The sequence below is a fragment of the Salmo salar genome, chromosome 14, assembly GCF_965601325.2.
Source record: "Salmo salar chromosome 14, fSalSal1, whole genome shotgun sequence".
Lineage (NCBI taxonomy): Eukaryota > Metazoa > Chordata > Actinopteri > Salmoniformes > Salmonidae > Salmo > Salmo salar.
The window spans coordinates 13,072,089-13,095,715 of record NC_138304.1 but is presented as its reverse complement, the minus strand read 5'-3'; the positions used below and the strand labels follow the sequence as shown (position 1 = coordinate 13,095,715).

Genomic DNA, 23,627 nt, shown 5'->3' with positions numbered 1-23,627 from the left:
ATGGCTGATAAAGAATGTCAACAGCCTGGGGGGGCTCAGGTGAGGAACAGTCAGTTGATGTAGGCTGATGTAAGAACCAATGGAGGCTGCTGAGGGGAGGACGGCACATAATAATGGCTGGAATGCAATATAATGGCTGGAATGGAGTGAATGGAATAGTTTCAAACACATTATGTCTTTGATACCATTCCATTTACTCCATTCCGGACATTATCATGAGTCATCCTACCCTCAGCAGCCTGCAATGGTAAGAACATGTAAATCAAATCAAATTGAATTTGTCACATGCGGCGAATACAACAGGTTAAATGCTTACTTACAAGCCCAAACCAATATATATATATAATAAACTTACAAATAAATATAAGAATAAGAAAAAAAAGTAACAAATAATTAAAGAGTAGCAGTAATATAGCGAGGCTATATACAGGGGATACTGGTACAGAGTCAATGTGCGGGGGCAGCGGTTAGTCGAGGTAATTGAGGTAATATGTACATGTAGGTAGAGTTATTAAAGTGACTATGCATAGATAATAACAGAGAGTAGCAGCAGTGTAAAAAAAAGGGGGGGGGGCAATGCAAATAGTCTGGGTAGCCATTTGATTTGATGTTCAGGAGTCTTATGGCTTGGGGGTAGAAGCTGTTTAGAAGCCTCTTGGACCTAGACTTGGCGCTCCGGTACCACTTGCCATGTACTGTCTACCTGTATGGTGTTCTGTGTGACTCATTGAGAGTGTTGTTTGTGTTTATCAGTGCAGATGAGATAATAACCGTTGTGCTGCTGTGGCTATGGGCAGAGGATCCAACAGAGGTCCCTCAGATGGGACTCAGGGACTCACACCACACAGTGCTGGCAGCATTAGCAACAGTTGGATGAGATTGCTCACCAGGATGATGCATCGCCATTAGTGTGACATCATCACTAGTGTGTCACTAGTGTGTTGCTTGCATCAACCAATGGTTGCGTGCCACGTCATTGACTGTGTCATCGACTGACAGATTGCTATAATATATGCCATGTGGTTGATCGCGGCACTAGTTCCGACAAGCACATGAACAATGTGATGTGGTTAGCTGATACGTAAAATACATATCCAGGCGTCCTGGTGTTGTCAGATCTGGCAGGCGTCAGCAATGCCTTACCTTTGAGAATCTCAGATATTCAGAGGAATGAATCTTTACATAATTGATATAAATTCCTTCTGTATGTTGATTCATCATGAGACTTTAGTACAATAATAATATGATTTAGTATTTAGCATTTGAAAAAGCCTAAAAGAGCCTTTAATAATGGCCATATCTGACATTTTTGGATTTAGCTCCACCTGCTGTTGTCTTACAGGTTAAAGGAGAATAATTCTATTCACCTCCTACTAGTCTTCAATGTCATTGGACATCGTGCAATTTAATAAAATATGTGCTGCTGACAAGGCTTGTTTATTTATGGCAATGTAATCCATTAATCAATGTAATCCAAACAGCTCAAGGTGCATGCCACAGTCAATGTAATACAGTCATAAATGATTTGTGAAACACTTGATTTCTCTTTAAATTCTCTGTCAATGGATCTCTTGCCAATGACTCATTATGTGGTGGTTGTCCAACCAGAGATTTTGAGGTCAATAGTACAGGGGTTGTGTCGGCGAGAGAGAATCAAGGCAATACAGTCCGAGACTAGCACGAGGATAGGGGCACAGGCTGGCACACAGAGACAATGCCATCTCTGACAGCTTCATAGACAGGCCTGTCTGCTATGGCTCTTACAAAGTGAGACTGCTGTATTGCCTGCTCAGAGTTGAGTCAGTTTGTTGAATGGGGTTAAGTAAGGTTATGCCACTACCATTGCTGTTTGAGCACATTTTCCAATTATGTTTTCCCATGTAGGCAACATGGTACACATAACCCAGCATGTAAGTGCTTTTTTTCTTTAGTGGCTGGCAAGTGGAATATTAATCTCTGATGGGAACAGGGTTGGGGGATTTGTTCCAGCTGCCCAGCTTGAAGAGGTGTGGGCTAGTATTCATTGCAAAAATAAGTAAGCATGTAATAATAAGATTATAAAGAAAAAGTAAAGTTTGAGACACACAAACACACAAAAATCCACAAGTTTGTTAAAATAGTTTTGCCTTTTGGTTGCACTTGATTATCTTTATTCACTTCCATGATATGCTCAGTGACTAAAGGTGACACGGTTAGGAAGTAATATGATTTCATTTGATAATGATAGTAATTTTATCAATTTTGAAGGGTCAAAAGCATTGGTCTGTGACAGTACATTATACTTTTACAAGTAGCCTACATCCAGTCCTCATATTTGAATCGCTTTTTTTTTTTTTTAAGTCTGAGCCTTTTGCCCTTCCGTCGTCATTTAACCACGTGGGCCAAAATACATATATAAAAGGTAGAAGAAGCCATTGTTCGCGATATAAAGAAGTAGTTAGCGAACATGGCGTCAACAAGCCGGTGTGTACAATATGTATCCCAAGCTGTTTTCTGTGTTTTGCATCACTGTCTTTTCATATGGGAAAGTGAAAGTTATTGAACAATGGGTGGTGATGGCGAGCAACACGGAGAGACGGTTGTTTCTAAGTGTTTTCCATCATAGCCACCGGAATGTCCATTACTGACTTTTAGCTAACCTTCGCTAGCCTACCAAAAACACTAACGTTATCAAATCACATTTTTACACATTGTCTCGATCGTATATCATGTCAACTTGATCATACTGTTTGTAAACATCCGATATAACGTTAGGTAGCGCAACATGATATCTAACTTCCAAATCACGATGCAAACGCGTGTGTCAATAAGCAATGTTTTTAGGGATGGGTGATGTCGCAACTTCGCAAGGTGATGTTGTCTGGCCAGCGCAGCTGGCTAAATCCAATTTGCTAGCAACATTAATGTATTTACAGTAGCCGAGTGTCAACGGACACTTAGACAGTGATTTAATCATGAGAGGTTTTCAGCCATTGAATAGATAATTGTCACAAGGACACTGCAAGTTGATTGGGTTGTTTAACCAGCAATTTATTTCACTGGCTGTCTCAAAATAGCTTGTTTTCACTAGTGAAAGGTTGCCACCAAGTCCGTTCGCTAAATGGGTTATGTTTTCGTATTGTAGAATCGAATTGGTGTCGAGGATAATTGTCTGAAACGCTGGAAGCCCATTTTTTGGGGTCCCATTGTCCAACGTTTTTTGGCCACATCACCACTGAATCATAATTTAGCTTGGAAACTCATTTACATTATGTTGACACAATCTCTGCAGTGGCTTTTCTGTATTAGTCTTGTAGTAGGCCTACTTCCCAGTCTATTTATCTTGGTATGCATATACATATTCGACCAATAAACAAGTAACATTATGACTGGTGTTGATGCTTGTGAACAGTTACTGTTGTAAAACATGCAGCCAGAATTGCTTTTGCAACATTGTATGTCATTTTCAGAAGTGCCTTTTGTTTTTATATTATTAAAGGTAAATATGATCCTCATATTTCTCAGATTAAGGGAAAGACAGTCTGACATGTTTAACAATTTGTGTACAATTTTAACAGGCCTATAAGATTTCCCTGTCGTTATCATAATTTGACAACTCACTAAACAACATACTTTCTCACCTTGAGCAGTGTCAACCGGCTTTATCCACTGTGCAGTGTTCACAGGAGTGTATAGAGTTAAGTAAATGAATACCATGTCGTTGGCAGTAAACCAGTTTATGGAGATAAGTACAATCACACCCAGTGCTGGGTTAACTCTCACTAGGCAGGGTCAAAGGTAAGAGGTCACTGTTGGCTGACCTCTGGGATGTATTCTTTACTTGCAGTGGAGACGCCCTGGCCCTTCCTAAAGTGCAGTGCCCCAACCACCCAGACGCCATGCTTGTAGAAGACTACAGAGCAGGGGATATGATCTGCCCCGAGTGTGGCCTTGTAGTTGGTGAGTGATAGGTTGCACACACACACAGCATATGTTTTACTATCCTTGTGGGGACCTAAAATGTATTTCCATTCAAAATCCTGTGTTCCCTAACCTTAACCCCTAAACCTAACCCTTATTCTAAACCTAACCCCTTTGCGGTAGGTAAATAGCGTAACATAACATACACAGAGGCCTTATGTACTTTATTTTCTCTAATTCGCTTTCATTTCTTATAACCGACAATAACTTTTGAACATCGGATCAGCAGTTACTTACCCTAATTCCGGCTTCAACTTTGACTGATCTGCCCTGGGTTCTTTCTGTAATTCCGACCCAATTTTCGGGGTACCCAAGAGAAACCGCCAGTGTTAGAGGCATGAGAGGGGACATCCTGGCGAGATTAAGGTGAAAGGAGAACTGGCTACCTCTTCCCTTCATTCTATTGGCCAATTGATAATAAGATGGATGACCTCCGATCACGGCTTTGCTACCAACGGGACTCTCGAACCTGCAATATTCTCAGCTTTTTTTCCTCGAACGTGCAATATTCTCAGCTTTTTTAAAACATTGCTTTCGGACAAGACCCCCCATGGCTATCCAACTCGATGGATTCTCCATTAACCGAGCGGACAGGACAGTAGAGTCAGGGAAATCGAGAGGGGAGCGATGAGCCTCTTAATCAACAACAAATGGCGTTCTGACTCGAGCGCAGTGGTAGTCTCAACCCATTGTTCACAAGTCTTGGAATACCTGATTGTCAAATGCCGACCCTTCTACCTCCCGAGGGAGTTTTCAGCTGTTATCGTGACTGTTGGATAAATTCCACCTCAGGACATGAAATCTAACAAGCTGGCACTTAACCAACTGTACGAGGCTGTAAACAAGCAAGAAAACTTACATCCGGAAGCTGACTGCCTTGTTAATTCCGCGTCATTAGGACATGTGATGCCCAACTTCCATGAACATGTCTCCTTTGCCACTAGGGGCGATAGTCCTAGACCACTGTTACTCTACCCACAAGCAAGCATACAAAGCCCTCCCTCGTTCGTGATTCGGCGAGTCAGATCATGACTCCTGCTTCCTGTTTGCAAGCAGAAGCTCAAACAATACCCGTGACTCGTTCCTTTGAGAAATGGTCATCAGAATCAGAGATTATGCTACAGAATTGCTTTGCTAACGCTGATTGAAATATGTTCCAATACTCCGTCTATAACATCGATGAGCTAACCACCTCTGTCACTGGCTTCATAAGGAAATGCATTGGCGACGTCCCAACAGTGAAGGTTCGCTGCTTCCCCATTCAAAAGCCCCTGGAGTAACACAGAGGTTGGCGCTAAACTAAAGGACAGGGCTACTGCACATAGAGCCATCGCAGACAACCCTGATGCTACGGCTGAGGACAGGAACAAGTACAACAACCTCTCCCTCAACGTCACCAAATAGCTGATCGTGGACTACAGGAAACGGGGGGGCGAGCACGACCCCATCCACATCGACAGGGCTGCAATGGAGCGGGTCGAAAGCTTCAAGTTCCTCGGGGTCCAAATCACTGAGAACTTAAAATGGTTCAAGCGCACAGTCGTGAAGAAGGCGTGACAGCGGCTCTCCCCCTCAGGAAGTTTGGCATGGGCCCTCAGATCCTTAAAGTTCTACAGCTACACCATCGAGAGCATCTTGACAAAATCACTACCCGGACTGAGTTGACCCTTTAATGCATTTTTATTTCCTCAATTACGCTGCTGCTACTCTGTTTATCATACATCCTGATGCCTAGTCACCTTACCCCTATACATATCTACCTCTATCACTCCAGTATTCCTGCACGTTGTTCTATATGGTATTGGAACTGACCTTGTATATAGCGCTTACTTTCTCGTTTTCTTATTTATTTTCTTTATTTCTTGTGTGTTTTTGTTCGTCCTTGTGTTATTTGTTAGTACTACATTGATATTGATCGCTGGATTGTTGGGTTTAGAAAGGCATTTCACTGTACTTGTGCCCGTGACATTAAAACTTGAAACTTCTGGGCCTACACTTCTATAGACACAGTCCTAACCTCTTGTTCAGGGGGAGTGATGTGTTTGTGCTGTTATTATGACATGTGACTTGAGTAGCAAGGCCCTTACAGATGTCCTCCAGCGATTTTGGAATTGTTCATGTTGAAAAGATATATCCCAAGTATAAATACAGTAAAGTACACACACGAAAGGGTAAAAAAAGAAATTGGGAGCAGAGGGGGACTAAAGACGTCATGTATGACCTGTCACATAGCTAGAGTGCATAATACCAGGAAAAGATAGAAACATAACATCCTCTCAAAGATACAATAGAATCAAATCTGTCCACGCCTTCCTTAGACGGCTTTGGAAAGCCATCCTAGTTAGAGCAACAGATTACAGGCCTCTATCTGAACATAACAGTCCTATGGGACTCCCATTTTGAGTCCCTTTCAGAAAGTATTCAGACCCCGTTATAGCCTTTTTTCTCAAATGGATTAAATCGTTTTTTCCCCCCCTCATCAATCTACACACAATACCCCATAATGACAAAGCAAAGACATGTTTTTAGATTTTTTTGCAAATGTATAAAAAAAAACGGAAATATTACAGTTACATAAGTATTCAGACCCTTTACTCAGTACTTTGTTGAAGCACCTTTGGCAGCGATTACAGCCTCGAGTCTTCTTGGGTATGACGCTACAAGCTTGGCATACCTGTATTTGGGGAGTTTCTCCCATTCTTCTCTGACACTCTGTCAGGTTTGATGGGGAGCATCACTGCACAGCTATTTTCAGGTCTCTCCAGAGATGTTCGACCGGGTTCAAGTCCCCGGCTTTGGCTGGGCGACTCAAGGACATTCAGAAACTTGTCCCGAAGCCACTTCTGCGTTGTCTTGGCTGTGTGCTTAGTGTCGTTAACCTTTATTTAACTTGGCAAGTCAGTTAAGAACAAATTCTTATTTTACAATGACTGCCAAACCCTCCCCTAACCTGGACGACGCTGGGCCAATTGTGCGCCACCCTATGGGACTCCCGATCATGGCCGGTTATGATACAGCCAAGAATCGAACAAGGGTCTGTAATGACGCCTCTAGCACTGAGATGCAGTGCCTTAGACCGCTGCACCACTCGGGATCTCTCTGTACTTTGGTCCTTTCATTTTTCCCTCGATCCTGACTAGTCTCCCAGTACCTGCCGCTGAAAAACATCTCAGCAGCATGACGCTGCCACAGCCATGCTTCACCGTAGGGATGGTGCCAGGTTTCCTCCAGAAGTGACGCTTGGTATTCAGGCCAACGAGTTCAATCTTGGTTTCATCAGACCAGAGAATCTTGTTTCTCATGGTCTGAGAATCCTTTAGGTGCCTTTTGGAAAATTCTTGTGCCTTTTACTGAGGAGTGGCTTCCGTCTGGTCACTCTACCATAAAGGCTTGATTGGTGGAGTGCTGCAGAGGTGGTTGTCCTTCTGGAAGGTTCTCCCATCTCCACAGAGGAAGTCTAGAGCTCTATAAGAGTGACCATCGGGTTCTTGGTCACCTCCCTGACCAAGGCCCTTCTCCACCGATTGCTTGGTTTGGCCGGGCTGCCAGCTCTAAGAAGAGTGTTGGTGGTTCCAAACTTCTTCCATTTAAGAATGATGCACGTCTCTGTGTTCTATGGGACCTTCAATGCTGCAGAAATGTTTTGGTACTCTTCCCCAGATCTGTGCCTCAACACAATCCTGTCTCGGAGCTCTACGGACAATTCCTTCGACCTCATGGCTTGGTTTTTGCTCTGACATGCACTGTCAACTGTGGAACCTTATATAGACAGACAGGTGTGTGCCTTTCCAAATCATGTCCAATCAATTGAATTTAGCACAGGTAGACTCCAAGTTGTAGAAACATCTCAAGGATGATCAATGGAAACAGGATGGACCTGAGTCTCATAGCAAAGGGTCTGAATACTTATGTACGGTTGAAGTCGGAAGTTACATACACCTTAGCCAAATACATTTAAACTCAGTTTTTCACAATTCCTGACATTTAATTCTAGTAAAAATTCCCTGTCTTAGGTCAGTTAGGATCACCACTTTATTTTAAGAATGTGAAATGTCAGAATAATAGTTGAGAGAATGATTTATTTCAGCTTTTATTTCTTTCATCACATTCTCAGTGGGTCAGAAGTTTAAATACACTCAATTAGAATCTGGTAGCATTGCCTTTAAACGTTTTGCGTAGCCTTCCACAAGCTTCCCACAATAAGTTGGGTGAATTTTGTCCCATTCCTCCTGACAGAACTGGTGTAACTGAGTCAGGTTTGTAGCCATTTTACCATAACTTTGAAGTATGCTTGGGATCATTGTCCATTTGGAAGACCCATTTGCGACTAAACTTTAACTTCCTGTCTGATGTCTTGAGATGTTGCTTCAATATATCCACATCATTTTCCTCCCTCATGACACCATCTATTTTGTGAATTGCACCAGTCCCTCCTGCAGCAAAGCACCCCCACAACATGATGCTGCCACCCCCGTGCTTCATGGTTGGGATGGTGTTCATCGGCTTGCAAGCCTCCCCCTTTTTCCTCCAAACATAACGATGGTTATAATGGCCAAACAGTTGTATTTTTGTTTCATCAGACCAGAGGACATTTCTCCAAATAGTACGATTTTTGTCCCCATGTGCAGTTGCAAACCGTAGTCTGGCTTTTTTTTTTTTTTACTGTAGATATAGATAATTTTGTACCTGTTTTTTCCAGCATCTTCACAAGGTCCTTTGCTGTTGTTCTGGGATTGATTTGCACTTTTCGCACCAAAGTACATTCATCTCTAGGAGACAGAACGCGTCTCCTTCCCGAGCGGTATGACGGCTGCGTGGTCCCATGGTGTTTATACTTGCGTACTATTGTTTGTACAGACGAACGTAGTACCTTCAGGCGTTTGGAAATTGGTCTTGGCTGATTTGTTTTGATTTTTCCATGATGTCAAGAAAAGAGGCACTGAGTTTGAAGGTAGGCCTTGAAATGCATCCACAGGTACACCTCCAATTGACTCAAATGATGTCAATTAGAAGCTTCTAAAGCCATGACATCATTTTCTGGACTTTTCAAAGCTGTTTAAAGGCACAGTCAATTTAGTGTATGTAATCTTCTGACCCACTGGATTTGTGATACAGTGAATTATAAGTGAAATAATCTGTCTGTAAACAATTGTTGGACAAATGACTTGTGTCATGCACAAAGTAGATGTCCTAACCGACTTGCCAAAACTATAGTTTGTTAACAAGAAATTTGTGGAGTGGTTGAAAAACGAGTTTTAATGACTCCAACCTAAGTGTATGTAAACTTCCGACTTCAACTGTAGATACTATTCTTATTTACATTTATGAAGTGTTGGCCCTGGTCCCAATGTCACTGAATACCGCTTCCCTTCCTAATATTGAATTTCCTCTTCTCTTTATGTCACAAAAGGAAGGACTTAAATAAGTAAAATAATGCTTCCACCAAGTTATTTTATTTAACAAGACAAGTCAGTTAAGAACAAACGGCCTACCAGAAGGTAAAAGGCCTCCTGCAGGGACAGGGGTGGGATTAAACATAAAATAAAAATATAGGACAAAACACACATCACGACAAGAGAGACACCACAACATTACACAAAGAGAGACCTAAGAAAACATCATAGCATGGCAGAAGAACATGAAAACACTGCATGGTAGCAACACAACATGATAGCAATACAACATGGTAGCAGCACAACACATGGTACAAACATTATTTTGCACAGACAACAGCACAAAGGGCAGGAAAGTAGAGACAACAATACATCACGCTATTATGCTATGATGGTGAAATCAATACAGTGGGTGCTTGATGTTTATCGCTTTTACCTCCTTTATGTATTCATGTAAGTGCTCAAGGAGATAAAGTAAGGTAAATGGTGAAAGGAAGTTGTTTAAACATATTTGAGCTTAGCCCCATGTAGTTTTTATTTATTTATTTAACCTTTATTTAACTAGGCAAGTCAGTAAAGAACAAATTCTTATTTACAATGACGGCCTAACCCCTGCCAAACCCTAACAAGGACGATGCTGGGCCAATTGTGCGCCGCACTATGGGACTCCCAATCACGGCCAGTTGTGATACAGCCTGGAATCGAACCAGGGTCTGTAGTGACACCTCTACCACTTAGACCGCTGCGCCACTCGGGAGCCCAGTAATTTGTGTGGTTCCCCAGGTGACAGGGTGATTGACGTCGGCTCAGAGTGGAGGACCTTCACCAATGAGAAAGCCACCAAAGACCCGTCTAGAGTGGGCGACGCCCAGAACCCACTCCTCAACGGGGGAGACTTGACCACCATGATCAGCAAGGTAAGTACACACTTTGGCCATCTTACCTGGCGCCACAACTGGCACAGAGTCCCTGCCACCTAGCTAAAGTCACCACTTACAGAGAAAGATGCTTAAAACTATTTTTATGTTTGTGGTCTTAGTGGCGCCAGACAAAGAAATTCAATGAAAATAAAATGTCTGCTCCCCTTTTTTTGTGTGATATGGTCTTCATCAGGTTCCACAGGTTTCCATAAGATACTTATTCTCGTAAGATTTACCAGGTAGTAAGTCTATATCACTCATGGTTCCAACAATTCTGTTGTCACCATAGGGAACAGGCGCGGCTAGTTTTGACGAGTTCGGCAACTCCAAGTACCAGAACCGGCGGACCATGAGCAGTTCAGACCGTGCCATGCTAAACGCCTTCAAAGAGATTACCACCATGGCCGACCGGATCAACCTACCAAGGAACATCATAGTGAGTCCCGTTCTCTCTTCTACTTTCATTTGTTTAGCTTTTGTGGAACCTAGTAGCTAGCTAGCTAACTGATTCATCTATTTCCAAAACTCAAGTTCTTTGGCAGATTTTCTCTGAACTAAACTATATGAATGTTCACAGCAAACTGAGGGTAAATGGTGTCTTTGACCCACAGGACCGAACAAATAACTTATTTAAGCAAGTGTACGAACAGAAGAGCCTGAAGGGGCGGGCCAACGACGCCATCGCATCAGCCTGCCTTTACATCGCCTGCAGACAAGAGGGCGTGCCTCGGACGTTTAAAGGTGAGCTCCTCTAAAGAGGATGTTTAGAGCATGGAATTACATATCGAATCATCTATATCATCTATGGTTTTAAGATCATATTAGCATGTTCCAAGCAACGTCTTGGAGAGTGAGTGCTTGTGCTGGTTCTTACGGTCGCTACAAATTTTAAATCAAGACTTCACGGTTATGAAATTTACCTGGATCGTGTTCATTAGGCACCAAACAGAAGAAAACTGACTGAAACAGGGATTTTTATTTTCGTCTTCAAATGTTTTCCCTTGCATGTCTTATTAAAACCACCCTGAAGGTTTCACTAATGACTCCCTTGTTGTCATCCATCCCCCGCAGAGATCTGCGCTGTGTCCCGCATCTCCAAGAAGGAGATCGGCCGCTGCTTCAAGCTGATCCTCAAGGCCCTGGAGACCAGCGTGGACCTCATCACCACCGGAGACTTCATGTCCCGCTTCTGCTCCAACCTGGGTCTGCCTAAGCAGGTGCAGATGGCGGCCACTTACATCGCCCGGAAGGCCGTGGAGCAGGACCTGGTGCCCGGCAGGAGCCCCATCTCTGTGGCCGCCGCCGCCATCTACATGGCCTCTCAGGCCTCCGCCGAGAAGAAGACCCAGAAAGGTGAGGTTGTGGGTGGGAGGATGGTGGAGATAGTGGTGGTGGTTGTCTTTTTAAGGTCTTCTTGATGGGCTGAATCTGAACTATTTGTGTTTGTCTATAAACTTTAAAACATGGTTCAGTAAATTTCAGGCACGAACAACAGCACAACAGTGGGCCGTTTGTGGTCCACACTTGTATTTCTGACTTGAGAGCTCACACAAACTCTTTCTGAATGTTCAGGAACTCATATTTCTGATAGTTCTGAGAACACAATTATCAACAATGGTCTGAAGACTTAAAGCACCAGTAGTCATTTCTGCAAATCCTCTCCCTTTTTGGACAGAGATTGGAGACATCGCCGGTGTGGCAGACGTCACAATCAGACAGTCGTACCGACTCATCTACCCCCGCGCAGCCGACCTCTTCCCCCCGGACTTCAAATTCGACACCCCTGTGGACAAACTGCCCCAGCTGTGAAGACCCACTCGCTCCGACGACATTTTAAAGGTTCTCTTTCTAGTTTTTATTCTATTAGAGATCCCCCCCCCCCCTTGTTAATTAACTTAAGACTTCAGGCCATTGTGAAGGCACTTTTTGCTGGAATACAGACAAGTACAGGACACACATTCCAATACTTAAAAAAATGAGATTGCAAACTGTACTTACAGTATTTCATTTGAGTGTATATATACTGTATATATATGTCCAAGTGAGAAAATGTAATTGGTGTTTGCAATATTAGACTGGTTTCATACCATATACATTTTCTTTTGTAGGAAATGCAGGTTCTATTTTGTTAGCTTGTTTGCTTTGTATTAAGTAAATTAAATGCTTTTCTGAAAAGCATGTTGAACACCTCATGCATTGATTAACATTAAACTTTGTTTACAGAATGAGATTTTTTCTGTGTGTTGACTCTAATACTGCTTATGTACCATTTGGAGTGTTAAGAAACTTTTCTCTATTACTAAGCTGAAGTTCCATTGAGTACATTGATCAGTACCTCTCTGGCCTTTGAGGATAGCCCAAGTTGATCTAGCTTCAGCTAGTCTCGTTCCCACCGCCTGGTGTACAGTTGTGGGCCTAGCATAGCAAATAAAGCAAGCGTTCAACACAGCATTGCATCTTAAAAAAAAAAAAAAAGTATTTTAAGGGAGTCAAAGGTCATCTGGCTTTCATTACATCACATAGTTGCAAAGTTGAACATGACTGAACGTTACACTGTAGCTTAATAAGGGGAACTTGCTTTCAATGCTTCTCCTGGGTGAATGAAGGTAAATTAGTGCCAACTACTCTGCTGCCAGAGATGTAGATACTTATAAGACAGATCACATTTTAGTTATCCACTTACCTTGACTTCAAAGGACCATGCACTGAACAAAAATATAAATGCAACATGTAAAGTGTTGGTCCCAAAAAATCCCAGAAATGTTATATTTCTCTCAAATTTTGTGCACAAATTTGTTTATATCCCTGTTAGTGAGCATTTCTCCTTTTGCCAAGATAATCCATCCACCTAACGGGGTGGTATATCAAGAAGCTGATTAAACAGCATGATCATTACACAGGTGCACCTTGTGCTGGTGGCAATAAAAGGGTGCTGAGGAGTATTTCTGTCTAATAAAGCCCTTTTGTTGGGAAAAAACTAATTATGATTGGCTGGGCCTGGCTCCCCAGTGGGTGGGCCTATGCTCTCCCAGACCCACCCATGCCTGCACCCCTGCCTCGTCGTGAAATCCATAGATTAGGGCCTAATTCATTTATTTCAATTGACTGATTTCCTTATGAATTGTAACTCAGTAAAATCTTTGAAATTGTTGGATATTGCATTTATATTTTTGTTCAGTATATTTCCATGCTATTTCTCAAAAGCCAGCCCCAGCTTGGTCTGAGTCGTAAGCCTCGTTTATACCTGGTGCTAATATGTATCCTTTGTCCCGATCTTGTCCACATTCTGATTGTGCCCATATTTTCACATGGTGGTAGCCTATTAAAATGTGTCTCATATTTGTCCTCTGACACGTTCCTGGTTCATCCCTGTATGCAAATTATTTAACAGCTATTCTTTGAAAGAGATATTGATGCCATAAGTCGATGGTGCCACCTGTCAATGTTTTTAGAAGACAGAATAATTATTTAAATGTGTTCACCATCTACACTTGTAAAATATCAAGGCACAATGCATGCCTGACTACCTCTGAGGGTGGCCAGGAACATCACAATCTGATCAAAATGCGTCTTTTAATCATCTACACCCATCTGAAAATGTGGGCACAATCAGAATGGAGGACAAGATCAGGACAAAGGATGCATGGTAGAACCAGGTATAAAAGGGGCTATAGAGAATGATAGAGGCCTCTAGTGGCCAAAAGGCTGTTTAAGCATGTGGCAGCGCCATTTTAACATATACACTGCGTGGGAATTCCTATGGGTTGTAACCTGAAAGGCGCTGCCTTATGCTGTCACATACGCTATAAAATGGCACAGATGAGTCCTCTATGGTCTGAGTTCAGTAAGATATATAGTCTCTGGGACATGGATGGACAGTGGACTGCCATAGTATGTTGATGGCCAGTTCTACGGGAGATTCTTAAAGCAAAGACAGCAGAGTTGTGTGAGTGATGTGCTGACACCAATAGAATACGATATGCAAAGGAAGTAGCACCACTCCAACGACATTTAATTTGTGCATTCATGATAGGCGACAAACGACGACTGCAAAATGCTTCTTTACACCAGGTTCAACAGTCTTGTGTAACTTCAATGTGGTGTACCATTAAAAAAAGGTTGTATGTCTGTAACATGCTCAAACAGCCCCCCCCCAAAAAAACTGTACAATCTTTTTTCATAATTACGCTAAACATAGATAATTCAAAAATATCTTGATAAAATTAGTACTTTCAGCTTAATTGTGTGTACATATATATAAAATATACCCTGCCCTCCCTTGTAGTGATTCATTTACATATTGTCTGCACAAACTGGCACTGAGCTTAGTTTACACTCCAGAGTCAAGTTTCCCCTAGAATTAGGTCCCCCCTTACCCAATCCTAACTTTAACCAAGAGGCAACTTCACCCATCACGGTTTTCCATAGTCCCACTGTCAGGACTGGAGGGATGGGTTTTGGTAATCAGCTGTACTGTATCAGTCACTTCAGATCCACCATTTGACCATGTCCAATCATTGCAGGCTGTGAGATCCCCTTGCTCTTGTATCTTCTTCAGTTAAGAGAATGATTGTGGTATTGAGGTTGGGATCAATTCTATTTCAACTCAGTCAATTCGGGGAGTGAATGGAAAGTCAACAGAAATACTAAATTCACTCTTGGCTTCAATTCGATTGGAATGAAACTGATAAACTCTGTTAGAAATGCTAGAGGAATTGATTCTACCCTCAAGAGTACAACATTGCTAGCTGAATGCATTGTTACCCCTCAAGAATTAGATCTGGGGCCGTATATATCAAGGGTCTCAGAGTAAGAGTGCTCATTCTGAATCAGGTCCCATATAAAATTATTTGCAATCCAAAAGGCAAAACTGATCCTAAATCGCGGCACTTTACTCCAAGACGCTTGGATACATATGGCCAGTGCTTTTTGGTGCTAGGAATCCACCAGAAGGAGCCATGTCAGGATAGGTCTCCGTAGTGTGTGTTACAAATGACCACGTTTAAAATGGTGCCGTCTCCGTTGATGTGTGGTATGCTGTGTAGTCTAGAACTGTTCTACCGCAATAATGACACTATTTCAACAACCATACAGCACTACATAAAGAAACCCTTAAAACGATACAGTTAAAGCTCATGTAAAACTGGCATGGGCACAGTACATGAGGGATAGAGTTTCTGTAAATCCACGACGACTAACACTAGATGCACCGCTTTTGTGATCATCCGTTTAAAAATAAAAGTTTTCTGGGCTCTATTCTTAGACATAGCTCTAAGCTTTGGTAGAAACAGGAACATTTTAAGGCATCTTTAAAATAAAAAAAAATAAAAAACAACTGGGGGAGAGAAAGACCAGGATAAACTAAAAAGGAGACCTTGGGTTTCAAGTGACGAGGCAGTAGTAGTCAAGATGTTTGTTGTCTTTAACCTTAAGTGACGGTTCAGTGATAAAATGCTCAAAGCACTCATAATGCGTAATACAACATGGCATACATGTTAACCCTTACAGAAGTCATTTAGTTATGGCAGTGGGCTTGCGAAATGACTTGTTAAAAATACAGAGGAATACTATTCTGTACATGATAAAAAAAAACGTAACAATCATGTTATTCAATATCACGGTTATATTGCCGGCATTTCCTTTGACAGAGTTCACTTGACAACATTCTCAGTGGTCAGACAATAGACACGACATGCGCTGGAGGCCTCACTCCTCCTTTTTCCCCGCCGAAGTTTCTAAAGAGAAGAAAAATGTTGTTCTCTTTCTGTTAAAGAATAACCTCGGGGGTTCAGTTGTGGGGGGGGGGGGGGTCTTTAAATGGTAGAGTGACGTTTGATCCCCCGTTTTGCGACGTTGGTTTGGAAAAGAGGCGTTTAAAAAATGGTGAGCTACAGTCAGTCAGCGCTGTGTTGGTTGGTTCACAGTGTGTGTTTGTTCAACACATTTGGAGGAGGAGGGAAAAGGGGGGGGCTAACACCAGTCTGCGATGTAGTCAAAGTCAGAGAACATGTCCTGCTCGTCCCCGCTGAGCGCCCTAGGTTCTCTGGGTGGGGTCAGGATTGGCGCTTCTGAGGTAAATTCGTCATCGAAGTTGCTGACGTCGTTGGAGTCCTGGATGGTCGGGACAAATGGAGGCTTAACCTTCTTGGCCAGTAGTCCGTTCCAATCCATATTCTGGGGGGGGGGGGGGAGAGAAAATGGGTGAGGAAATAGTGAATTTATGTCAACTCTCAGGATAGACTTGTACTGTATCATCCACCTCATGAGAAAAACTGTTTGCGACAATAACCAAGATTAGGCAAGTCTAATGAACAGGAGACTACATATGTCATTTTGTGGTATCCACATTGCCTAAAATTGTGGCTCTGTTTAGAATGTTGAAAGACATTAAATATGAGAAAGTAGAACATTCTTTACTTACTCTGAAGAACAGATGTTTTTTTACTTCCTCTGCGTCTCGCTCTCCTGCCCCCAGACGTCTTTCTGGACTCCTCCTCAAAAGCTACAAACAAAAAGAGCATAACAAAGTAGAATAAACACTGAAGCTGTAATTCAATGACGCAACTGTCTTTTGCTTCTTCTCATTTCACGCGTTCCGATTTCTGATGGCAGTAGTTTGAGGTGTTGTGTTTCATTAGGATCAATCTGAGGTTAGTGCACTATTTGAGGTGAGTTTATTAAGGGATCCAGAACCCACCCTTCTCATGACGGAGATAGCCTCCGTTGAGAGGAACCTTGGGTAGCGGACTTCATCGTTGACGATGCTGTCAAACACCTCCTCTTCATCATCCCCAGGGAAGGGAGACTGTGGGGTGGGCAAAAACGTTTTTTTTTCCAACATACAGTCAATGATATATAATATATATATTTTTGTTACATGGAATGTACTGACCAGACCGGCTATGTATATAATGTTAGAAAGGTCATGACAATTGTGATAAAGGCAACAAACCAAAAAATCATAATCTTGTCAATTCAATGCCAATATTCTAAAATATTCTGTTCTCAGAGCTGACAAAGTATTGACCAGTCATAACACTGAGTTGGTATCCATATGACAGGTGTGAAGGTGAGACCCACTAACCTCTCCAACCAGCATCTCAAAGATGAGGACCCCCAGACCCCACCAGTCCACAGCACGCGTGTACGACGTCTCCGTCAGAACCTCGGGGGCCAGGAACTCTGGCGTGCCACAGAACGTACTGGTGCGGTCCCTGAACCCCATTCCTGCCAGAATACACATAACCATGACACATGTTTAGTACAGAAACTTTACACGCAGACATGTAAATGATGGGTACTGAAGTTGCCTTTTTGGGTACTTTTTTTTTACCCATTTTTCTCCCCCAATTTCGTGGTATCCAATTGGTAGTTACAGTCTTGTCCCATCGCTGCAACTCCCGTACGGACTCGGGAGAGGCGAAGGTCAAGAGCTATGCGTCCTCCGAAACATGACCCCACCATGCTGCACTGTTTCTTGACACACTAACAGCTTAACCCGGAAGCCAGCCGCACCTGTACGGTACAGCTGGCAACCGAAGTCAGCGTGCATGCGCCCGGCCGCCACAAAGAGTCGCTAGAGCACAATGGGACAAGGACATCCCACCGGCAAAACCCTCCCCTAACCCGGACGACGCTGGGCCAATTGTGCGCCGCCTCATGGGTCTCCCGGTCGCGACACAGCCCGGGATCGAACCCGGATCTGTAATGAGGCCTCTAGCGATGCGACGCAGTGCCTTAGACTGCTGCGCCACTCGGGAGCCACCAGACATGTACGTTTGACACCAACATAAGGTTCAGATCAGCTGAGACCTTAGATATAGAGTTAAGGTTTTGACTGAGTCAGATGTAGGATATTATACATTTAATTTTACATTCAATGGTGTTGGAAAAGTGACATGAAGTTGAGGTTGTGTTTGTCCCACTTACCCTCTTTGCAAAGGCCAAAGTCAGCGATTTTTACATAGCCCTCAGTGTCCAATAGCAGATTGTCAAGCTTCAGATCTCTGAAAGTGAAACAAAGTCATGAGAATCACCATCAATATGTGTCATATCAGAGCATATATTCACCCAGTGAATGGAAATATGCTTACCTGTACACAATCTCATGTTCATGTAAAAACTGTAATCCCAATACGACACAAGCTGCATAAAATCTACCAAAGACAAAAAAATAAAAATAAACAGTTGGGGTCAGCAAAGAATCAGAGAAATCAGGAGAGAATCCACTTTACAATATATAAACTTTTATAATATGATGTAGGGTACAAGTGAATACAAGACACTGGATATGTGGGTGAGCAGTTAAGACACGAGTTCAAAGCCAATTGCACAAGCATTATTGGTGAGGGGGCTCCTGAAAATAATCTCAGTGCAGCAGCAAAACATCAGTGTTCACAAAGCAAGTGAGCCTTTAAACCCCCCAAAACAACAAAAATGCAAGTCATGATTTTATGGGTTGCTTTGCATAATATTTGTATATTGACTAAGGTACACTGTAGCAAAAGCTTTTGCAAAAGGAAAATGAAAATCAGTGTTCCTATTGGACAAATCCAGGTAGTTCCTCCCTGTTTCGCTCTGCATCAAAAAGTTGTCTGCCTATTGAACAGGGCGGCAGGTAGCCAAGTGGTTTTAAGAGCGTCGGGCCAGTAACCAAAAGGTACAACAAAAAAAAACAACTCGGTGAACAATCTGACAATGTGCCCTTGAGCAAGGCACTGAACCCTAATTCCTCCTGTAAGTCACCCTGAAAAAGAGCATCTGCTAAATGACTAAAATGTAAAATGAACAGGACCCTGGTGTCACACTCACATGGCCCTGGGCTCGGAGAAGACGTCAGCGTGGATGTGCATCATCAGGTCTCCTCCGGCAGCGTACTCCATGACGAAGCACACGTGCTCCTGCGTCTGGAAGCAGGCGAAGAGGTTGACCAGGAACGGGTGGCGCACGCTGTTCACCGTCTCAAAGATACGTTTCTCACACATCAGACTGGAGGGGGGGAGAGAGAGAAACAAAAATGTAAGCCCCTGATACCTGAGCAAGATTCTTAGATTACAAAAGGTATTCAACGCTACTCAAATCCCATGTGTAAATCAATTCCTGAAATGAAAATGCATAATATACAATAAGTCATTTACCAGACGCTTTTATCCCAACGCGACCTACAGATATGTGTGCACACATTTGTTACGTATAGGCGCCCCATGGAATAGAACGAACTATCTTGGCGTTGAAAGAGCCATGCTCTACCAACTGAGCAACAGAGGACCAGAAAATAAATCAGCCCAAACTCTTGGGTCAGAAAGCTAAGCTAATATCTTATTCCCCAGGTGGAAAACGACAAACTGTTACAGGAGCAAATATGTAGAAATCACTCTGCCATTACATGGTTGCTAAAATTCTTAAAATGTTTGCCTAATTTCAGTTTAGGTGACAAAACAAGCAAAGAATCATTATATATTTTTAATAACCAAAAATATTATACTTCCGGCTGTTTGAAGCTGATGTACAATTTACTACAGCAGTACATTTCTTTTGCTAACCCCCACCGGGCCTTAAAAAGAATTCTGTCAGTTTGCATCTTCCAACTCGGTCTCTAGAAGCATTTGATGGATTTTCCAGGAATATATTTGTGAGGACACATTGAATTTCTGACATTCTTTGAAGGCTGTTAGAGAATACATTAGGGTCCTGTACGTAACACAAGGAAACTGACTATCCATTTTTTTTTAAATACACAAAAAGAATACGAAAATCCTTTATGAGCCTTCAACTTTACATTTATACCTACTCTTCACTGACAGACAAAACCATACTTTAACCCTGTTGATTGCTACTGATAGTTATATTACTACTAATCACACTGTCAGAGTACGTCATAGTATTTTCGGCTGTTTGAAGGTGATGTACAAAACCGAAAGCCGTAGTCAACTCTGAACTGAATAACACAGTTGAACAAAGGTAAGCTGTTACGCTCAGCAAACAGTTAAAAAGGCATCAGTATCAGCCCTAACTGGTTTAAGTGCTCAGGTTGAGCCCCGTACCTGTCCACCTCGTCACGAGCCACAATGTCTCCTTTCTTCAGGGCTTTGATGGCAAACATCTCTCCCGTGCTTTTATACTCGGCTAACAATACCTGTGTGGAGTGAGGGAAGAGAGGAGACATTTTAGGTAAGCTAGGTTTTTATTTTATTTTCAGAAACAGCTCCTTTCTCTAGAAGGGCTGTGAAAAGGATCGAGAAATGGGTTGGGTGTGTACTATGTACCTTTCCGAAATGACCACGACCAAGGACTGCAACACATTTGAAGTCTTTGAGACTAAACTGAAATTGTTCTTCTTCCCTGGAAATGGAGGTAGATATCATATTACATGGAAAAATACAAACTATTGCTTTCAATAAGCCCCCAAAGAAATCATGCATGTTCTCATGGAAGCTGGGCAAAATACACTGCCCCAATACATTAACTGTAACCAATCAAAAACCGATTAAAAGCAAGTCATGCATGCATCCGAGTTTCTCCCCAAACAGCATTGGAGTCGCAGATATTCAGCCTATTTGAGAGGACCAGTTTTTAAGAGAGGCACAGAATTGCTGATCTTGATCACATACCGAGTAGTTATTTGGGATGCAAGGTGATTTGTAGATGAGTGATTCTGCGCAGTCCAACCGCAACGTAGTCGTTCATCCAAACGTGCACATTGTTAAGTGAGCCATACCTTATCTCTGTGTCATTCTGTATGGCTGTGAGCTCCAGGTCTGGAGGCTGGATCTCCGGCTCTACTACGTTGTCTCGTCTGTCTAGGTCCGACGACTTCACCGCTATGCTGTTCCTCTTGTTCAAGAAGTCAAACGATGCCAGTGCATCCTGCAAAGACAGAGCACACTTCTTAGGAGGATGGGGGCAGTGGGGTTGTGTTCAGTATGGCAAACTGTAGTAAAATGTTTTGCAACGGAAAAATGTTCAGGTTCAGTACATCCCCCCCCCCGTTTAGCGTTTGTATTGTTATTTTACTGAACACGACTCAGGTTTCCATTGACAGTTGTTTCATGTTTTAATTCACTTGAACTGGGATGAACATTACCATATATGACTACATGTCACTACTTCCTCCAAATCGGGCATCTCCATGGTAACCCCATGTCCGTACCTGTACTTCCTCCTTGTCGGGCAGTTTGTTGTCCTGTGCCAGTGGTTCTCTGATGCCAGCGGGTAAAGGGTAGTGCTTGGGTCCCGAGGTGGGCTCTTTGTCAAAGTCCAGCTTGGTCACCAACGGGTCACTAATGTCACTGGAAGGGAAGGTGCCACATCTTAATTACAGAGGAATACAGTGCCTTGCAAAATTATTCAGACCCCTTCACATAGTGGGATTAAAATGTATTTGTCATTTTTTTGTCAACAAATAACACAAAATACTTGAATGTAAAATTGGAAGAAATTTGAAATAGTCATTGCATAAGTATTTGGCTCCCTGAGCCAATACATGTTAGAACCACATTTAACATCAATTACAGCTGTGAGTCTTCTTGGGTAAGTCTATAAGAGCTTTGCACACCTAGATTGTGCAATATTTGCCCATAATTCTTATCAAAATAGATTTTCAAGCACATGTAAGTCCACTCAGGAACATTCACAGTCTTCTTGGTAAGCAACTCCAGTGTAGATTTGGCCTTGTGTTGTAGGTTATTGTCCCGCTGAAAGATGAATTCCTCCCCCAGTCTCTGGAATAAAGCAGACTGAACAAGGTTTTCCTCTAGGATTTTGCCTGTGCTTAGCTACATCCCGTTTCTTGTCATCCTGAAAAAGTCCCCAGTATTTGCCAATGTCAAGCATACCCATACCATGATGCAGCCACCACCAATTCTTGAAAATAGCAGTTACTCAGTGATGTGTTCTGTTTACCCATAAATAAGGCTTTGGATTTAAGCCAAAAAGTGTATTCCTTTGCTGTGTTTTTGTTGCAGTATTACTTTAGTGGCTTATTGCATACAAATATTCCAAAACATGTATTGTATTGTGTATATTTGTATTCTTCTTTTCACTCTCTCATCTAGGTCCTTATTGTGGAGTCACTACAATGTTGTTGATCCTACATTTTCTTCCGTCACAGCCATTTAACTCTGTATCTGTTTTAAAATCACCAATGGCCTCATGGTAACATCCCTGAGCAGTTTCATTCCTGTCCTGCGGCTCAGTTCAGAAAGATGACTGTATCTTTGATGTTTCTGGGTGGTTTAATACATCATCCACAGCATAATTATTAACTTGACCATGCTTAAAGAGATATTCAATATCAGATTTGTTATTGTTACCCATCTACCAATCACTGCCCTTCTTTATGAGTCCTTTGAAAAGCTCCCTGGTCTTTGTGGTTTAATCTTTGCTTGAAATCCAATACTTTTTACATTGTAGTCATTTACCAGACGCTCTTATCCAGAACGACTTACAGTGGTGAGTTAATATATTTTCATACTGGTCCCCCGTGGGAATTGAACCCACAACCCTGGAGTTGAAAACACCATGCTCTGCCAACTGAGCCACACGAGTCAACCACCATTATTTCACACAGAGTGAGTCCACGTGTCTTATTATGTGATTTGTTAAGCCACATTTGACTCCTGAGCCAATTTTGGCTTGCCTAAACTAAGGAGCTGAATACTTATGCAACGACTATATTTAAGATGTGATTTTTAAAAATCTTAAATAAATAAATACATTACACTTTGACAAAGTATTTTGTGTAGATTGTAGACAACAAAAATGACAATTAAATGCATTTTAATCCCACTTTGTAACAAAATGTGAAGAAATCCAAGGGGTCTGAATACTTTTGCAAGGCATTGTATGTCTGTATTACACACTGTTTGCATGTGGGATAAAGACTTTAAGAAGGCATGTGACAGTGTGTGTCTGGCCCAGGTTGCCAAGTGCAGTCTGTTGGACCTATGTGCGTGTTTGTGTCTGTGTGTGTGTGTGTGTGTGTGTGTGTGTGTTCACGCCTGTTCTATATATACCTGGTGGGTGTTGGAGATCCTGGAAGACTGCTGGGCCCGATCTCAGGCACCTGTGGGCTGTAGGAGTTAGTGCTGACTGTAGGTATGGCCCTTCTGACCAGGCGGCCCCAGGTGGCGATGTTGATGTTCATCTGAGGAGCACGCAGGAACGTCTTCCCTGAGGAGGGAACGCAGGATAGGTAAGTGACACACTAACCTCAACGCCGGTCACAAAGCCGGACGGGGAACACTAATCATCACAACACCCCTACAGGGCATGACCTTATGACCCCCAGGTGACCATGGAGATCATCACCTCACCACAATTTGATTACCTATATTTAGTGTAAAAGACCTAATTA

At 42.5% G+C, this 23,627-nt stretch overlaps 2 protein-coding genes across 3 annotated transcripts in view; one reads left to right on the top strand and one right to left on the bottom strand.

Annotated features, from left to right (window-relative positions):
* The first annotated feature begins 2,376 nt into the window (after window positions 1-2,376).
* On the top strand, window positions 2,377-12,503 carry LOC106568989 (transcription initiation factor IIB). Its single transcript, XM_014139922.3, has 7 exons — window positions 2,377-2,463; window positions 3,827-3,939; window positions 10,137-10,270; window positions 10,563-10,709; window positions 10,885-11,014; window positions 11,345-11,626; window positions 11,949-12,503. Exons 1-7 carry the CDS (start codon window positions 2,447-2,449, stop codon window positions 12,080-12,082), a joined length of 957 nt encoding a protein of 318 aa, XP_013995397.1. The 5' UTR covers window positions 2,377-2,446; the 3' UTR covers window positions 12,083-12,503.
* Window positions 12,504-14,264: 1,761 nt separating this feature from the next.
* Window positions 14,265-23,627, bottom strand: part of LOC106568990 (serine/threonine-protein kinase N2) — a 56,855-nt gene continuing 47,492 nt past the window's right edge. For both annotated transcript variants that reach the window (XM_014139924.3, XM_014139923.3), the window contains exons 11-22: window positions 23,287-23,443; window positions 21,423-21,561; window positions 20,991-21,139; window positions 20,539-20,614; window positions 20,317-20,408; window positions 19,085-19,261; window positions 18,367-18,429; window positions 18,203-18,279; window positions 17,358-17,500; window positions 16,971-17,078; window positions 16,695-16,775; window positions 14,265-16,447 (exon numbers count right to left, since the gene is read on the bottom strand). In XM_014139924.3, coding sequence (XP_013995399.1) covers window positions 16,244-16,447; window positions 16,695-16,775; window positions 16,971-17,078; window positions 17,358-17,500; window positions 18,203-18,279; window positions 18,367-18,429; window positions 19,085-19,261; window positions 20,317-20,408; window positions 20,539-20,614; window positions 20,991-21,139; window positions 21,423-21,561; window positions 23,287-23,443 — 1,466 coding nt within the window. In that variant the 3' untranslated portion in view covers window positions 14,265-16,243. The remainder of the gene's footprint in view (window positions 16,448-16,694; window positions 16,776-16,970; window positions 17,079-17,357; window positions 17,501-18,202; window positions 18,280-18,366; window positions 18,430-19,084; window positions 19,262-20,316; window positions 20,409-20,538; window positions 20,615-20,990; window positions 21,140-21,422; window positions 21,562-23,286; window positions 23,444-23,627) is intronic.

Coding starts and splice junctions, on each gene's coding strand:
- LOC106568989 (XM_014139922.3), top strand. Junction 10,710..10,884: donor ACCTACCAAGGAACATCATA/GTGAGTCCCGTT, acceptor TTTGACCCACAG/GACCGAACAAATAACTTATT. Junction 11,627..11,948: donor CGAGAAGAAGACCCAGAAAG/GTGAGGTTGTGG, acceptor CTTTTTGGACAG/AGATTGGAGACATCGCCGGT.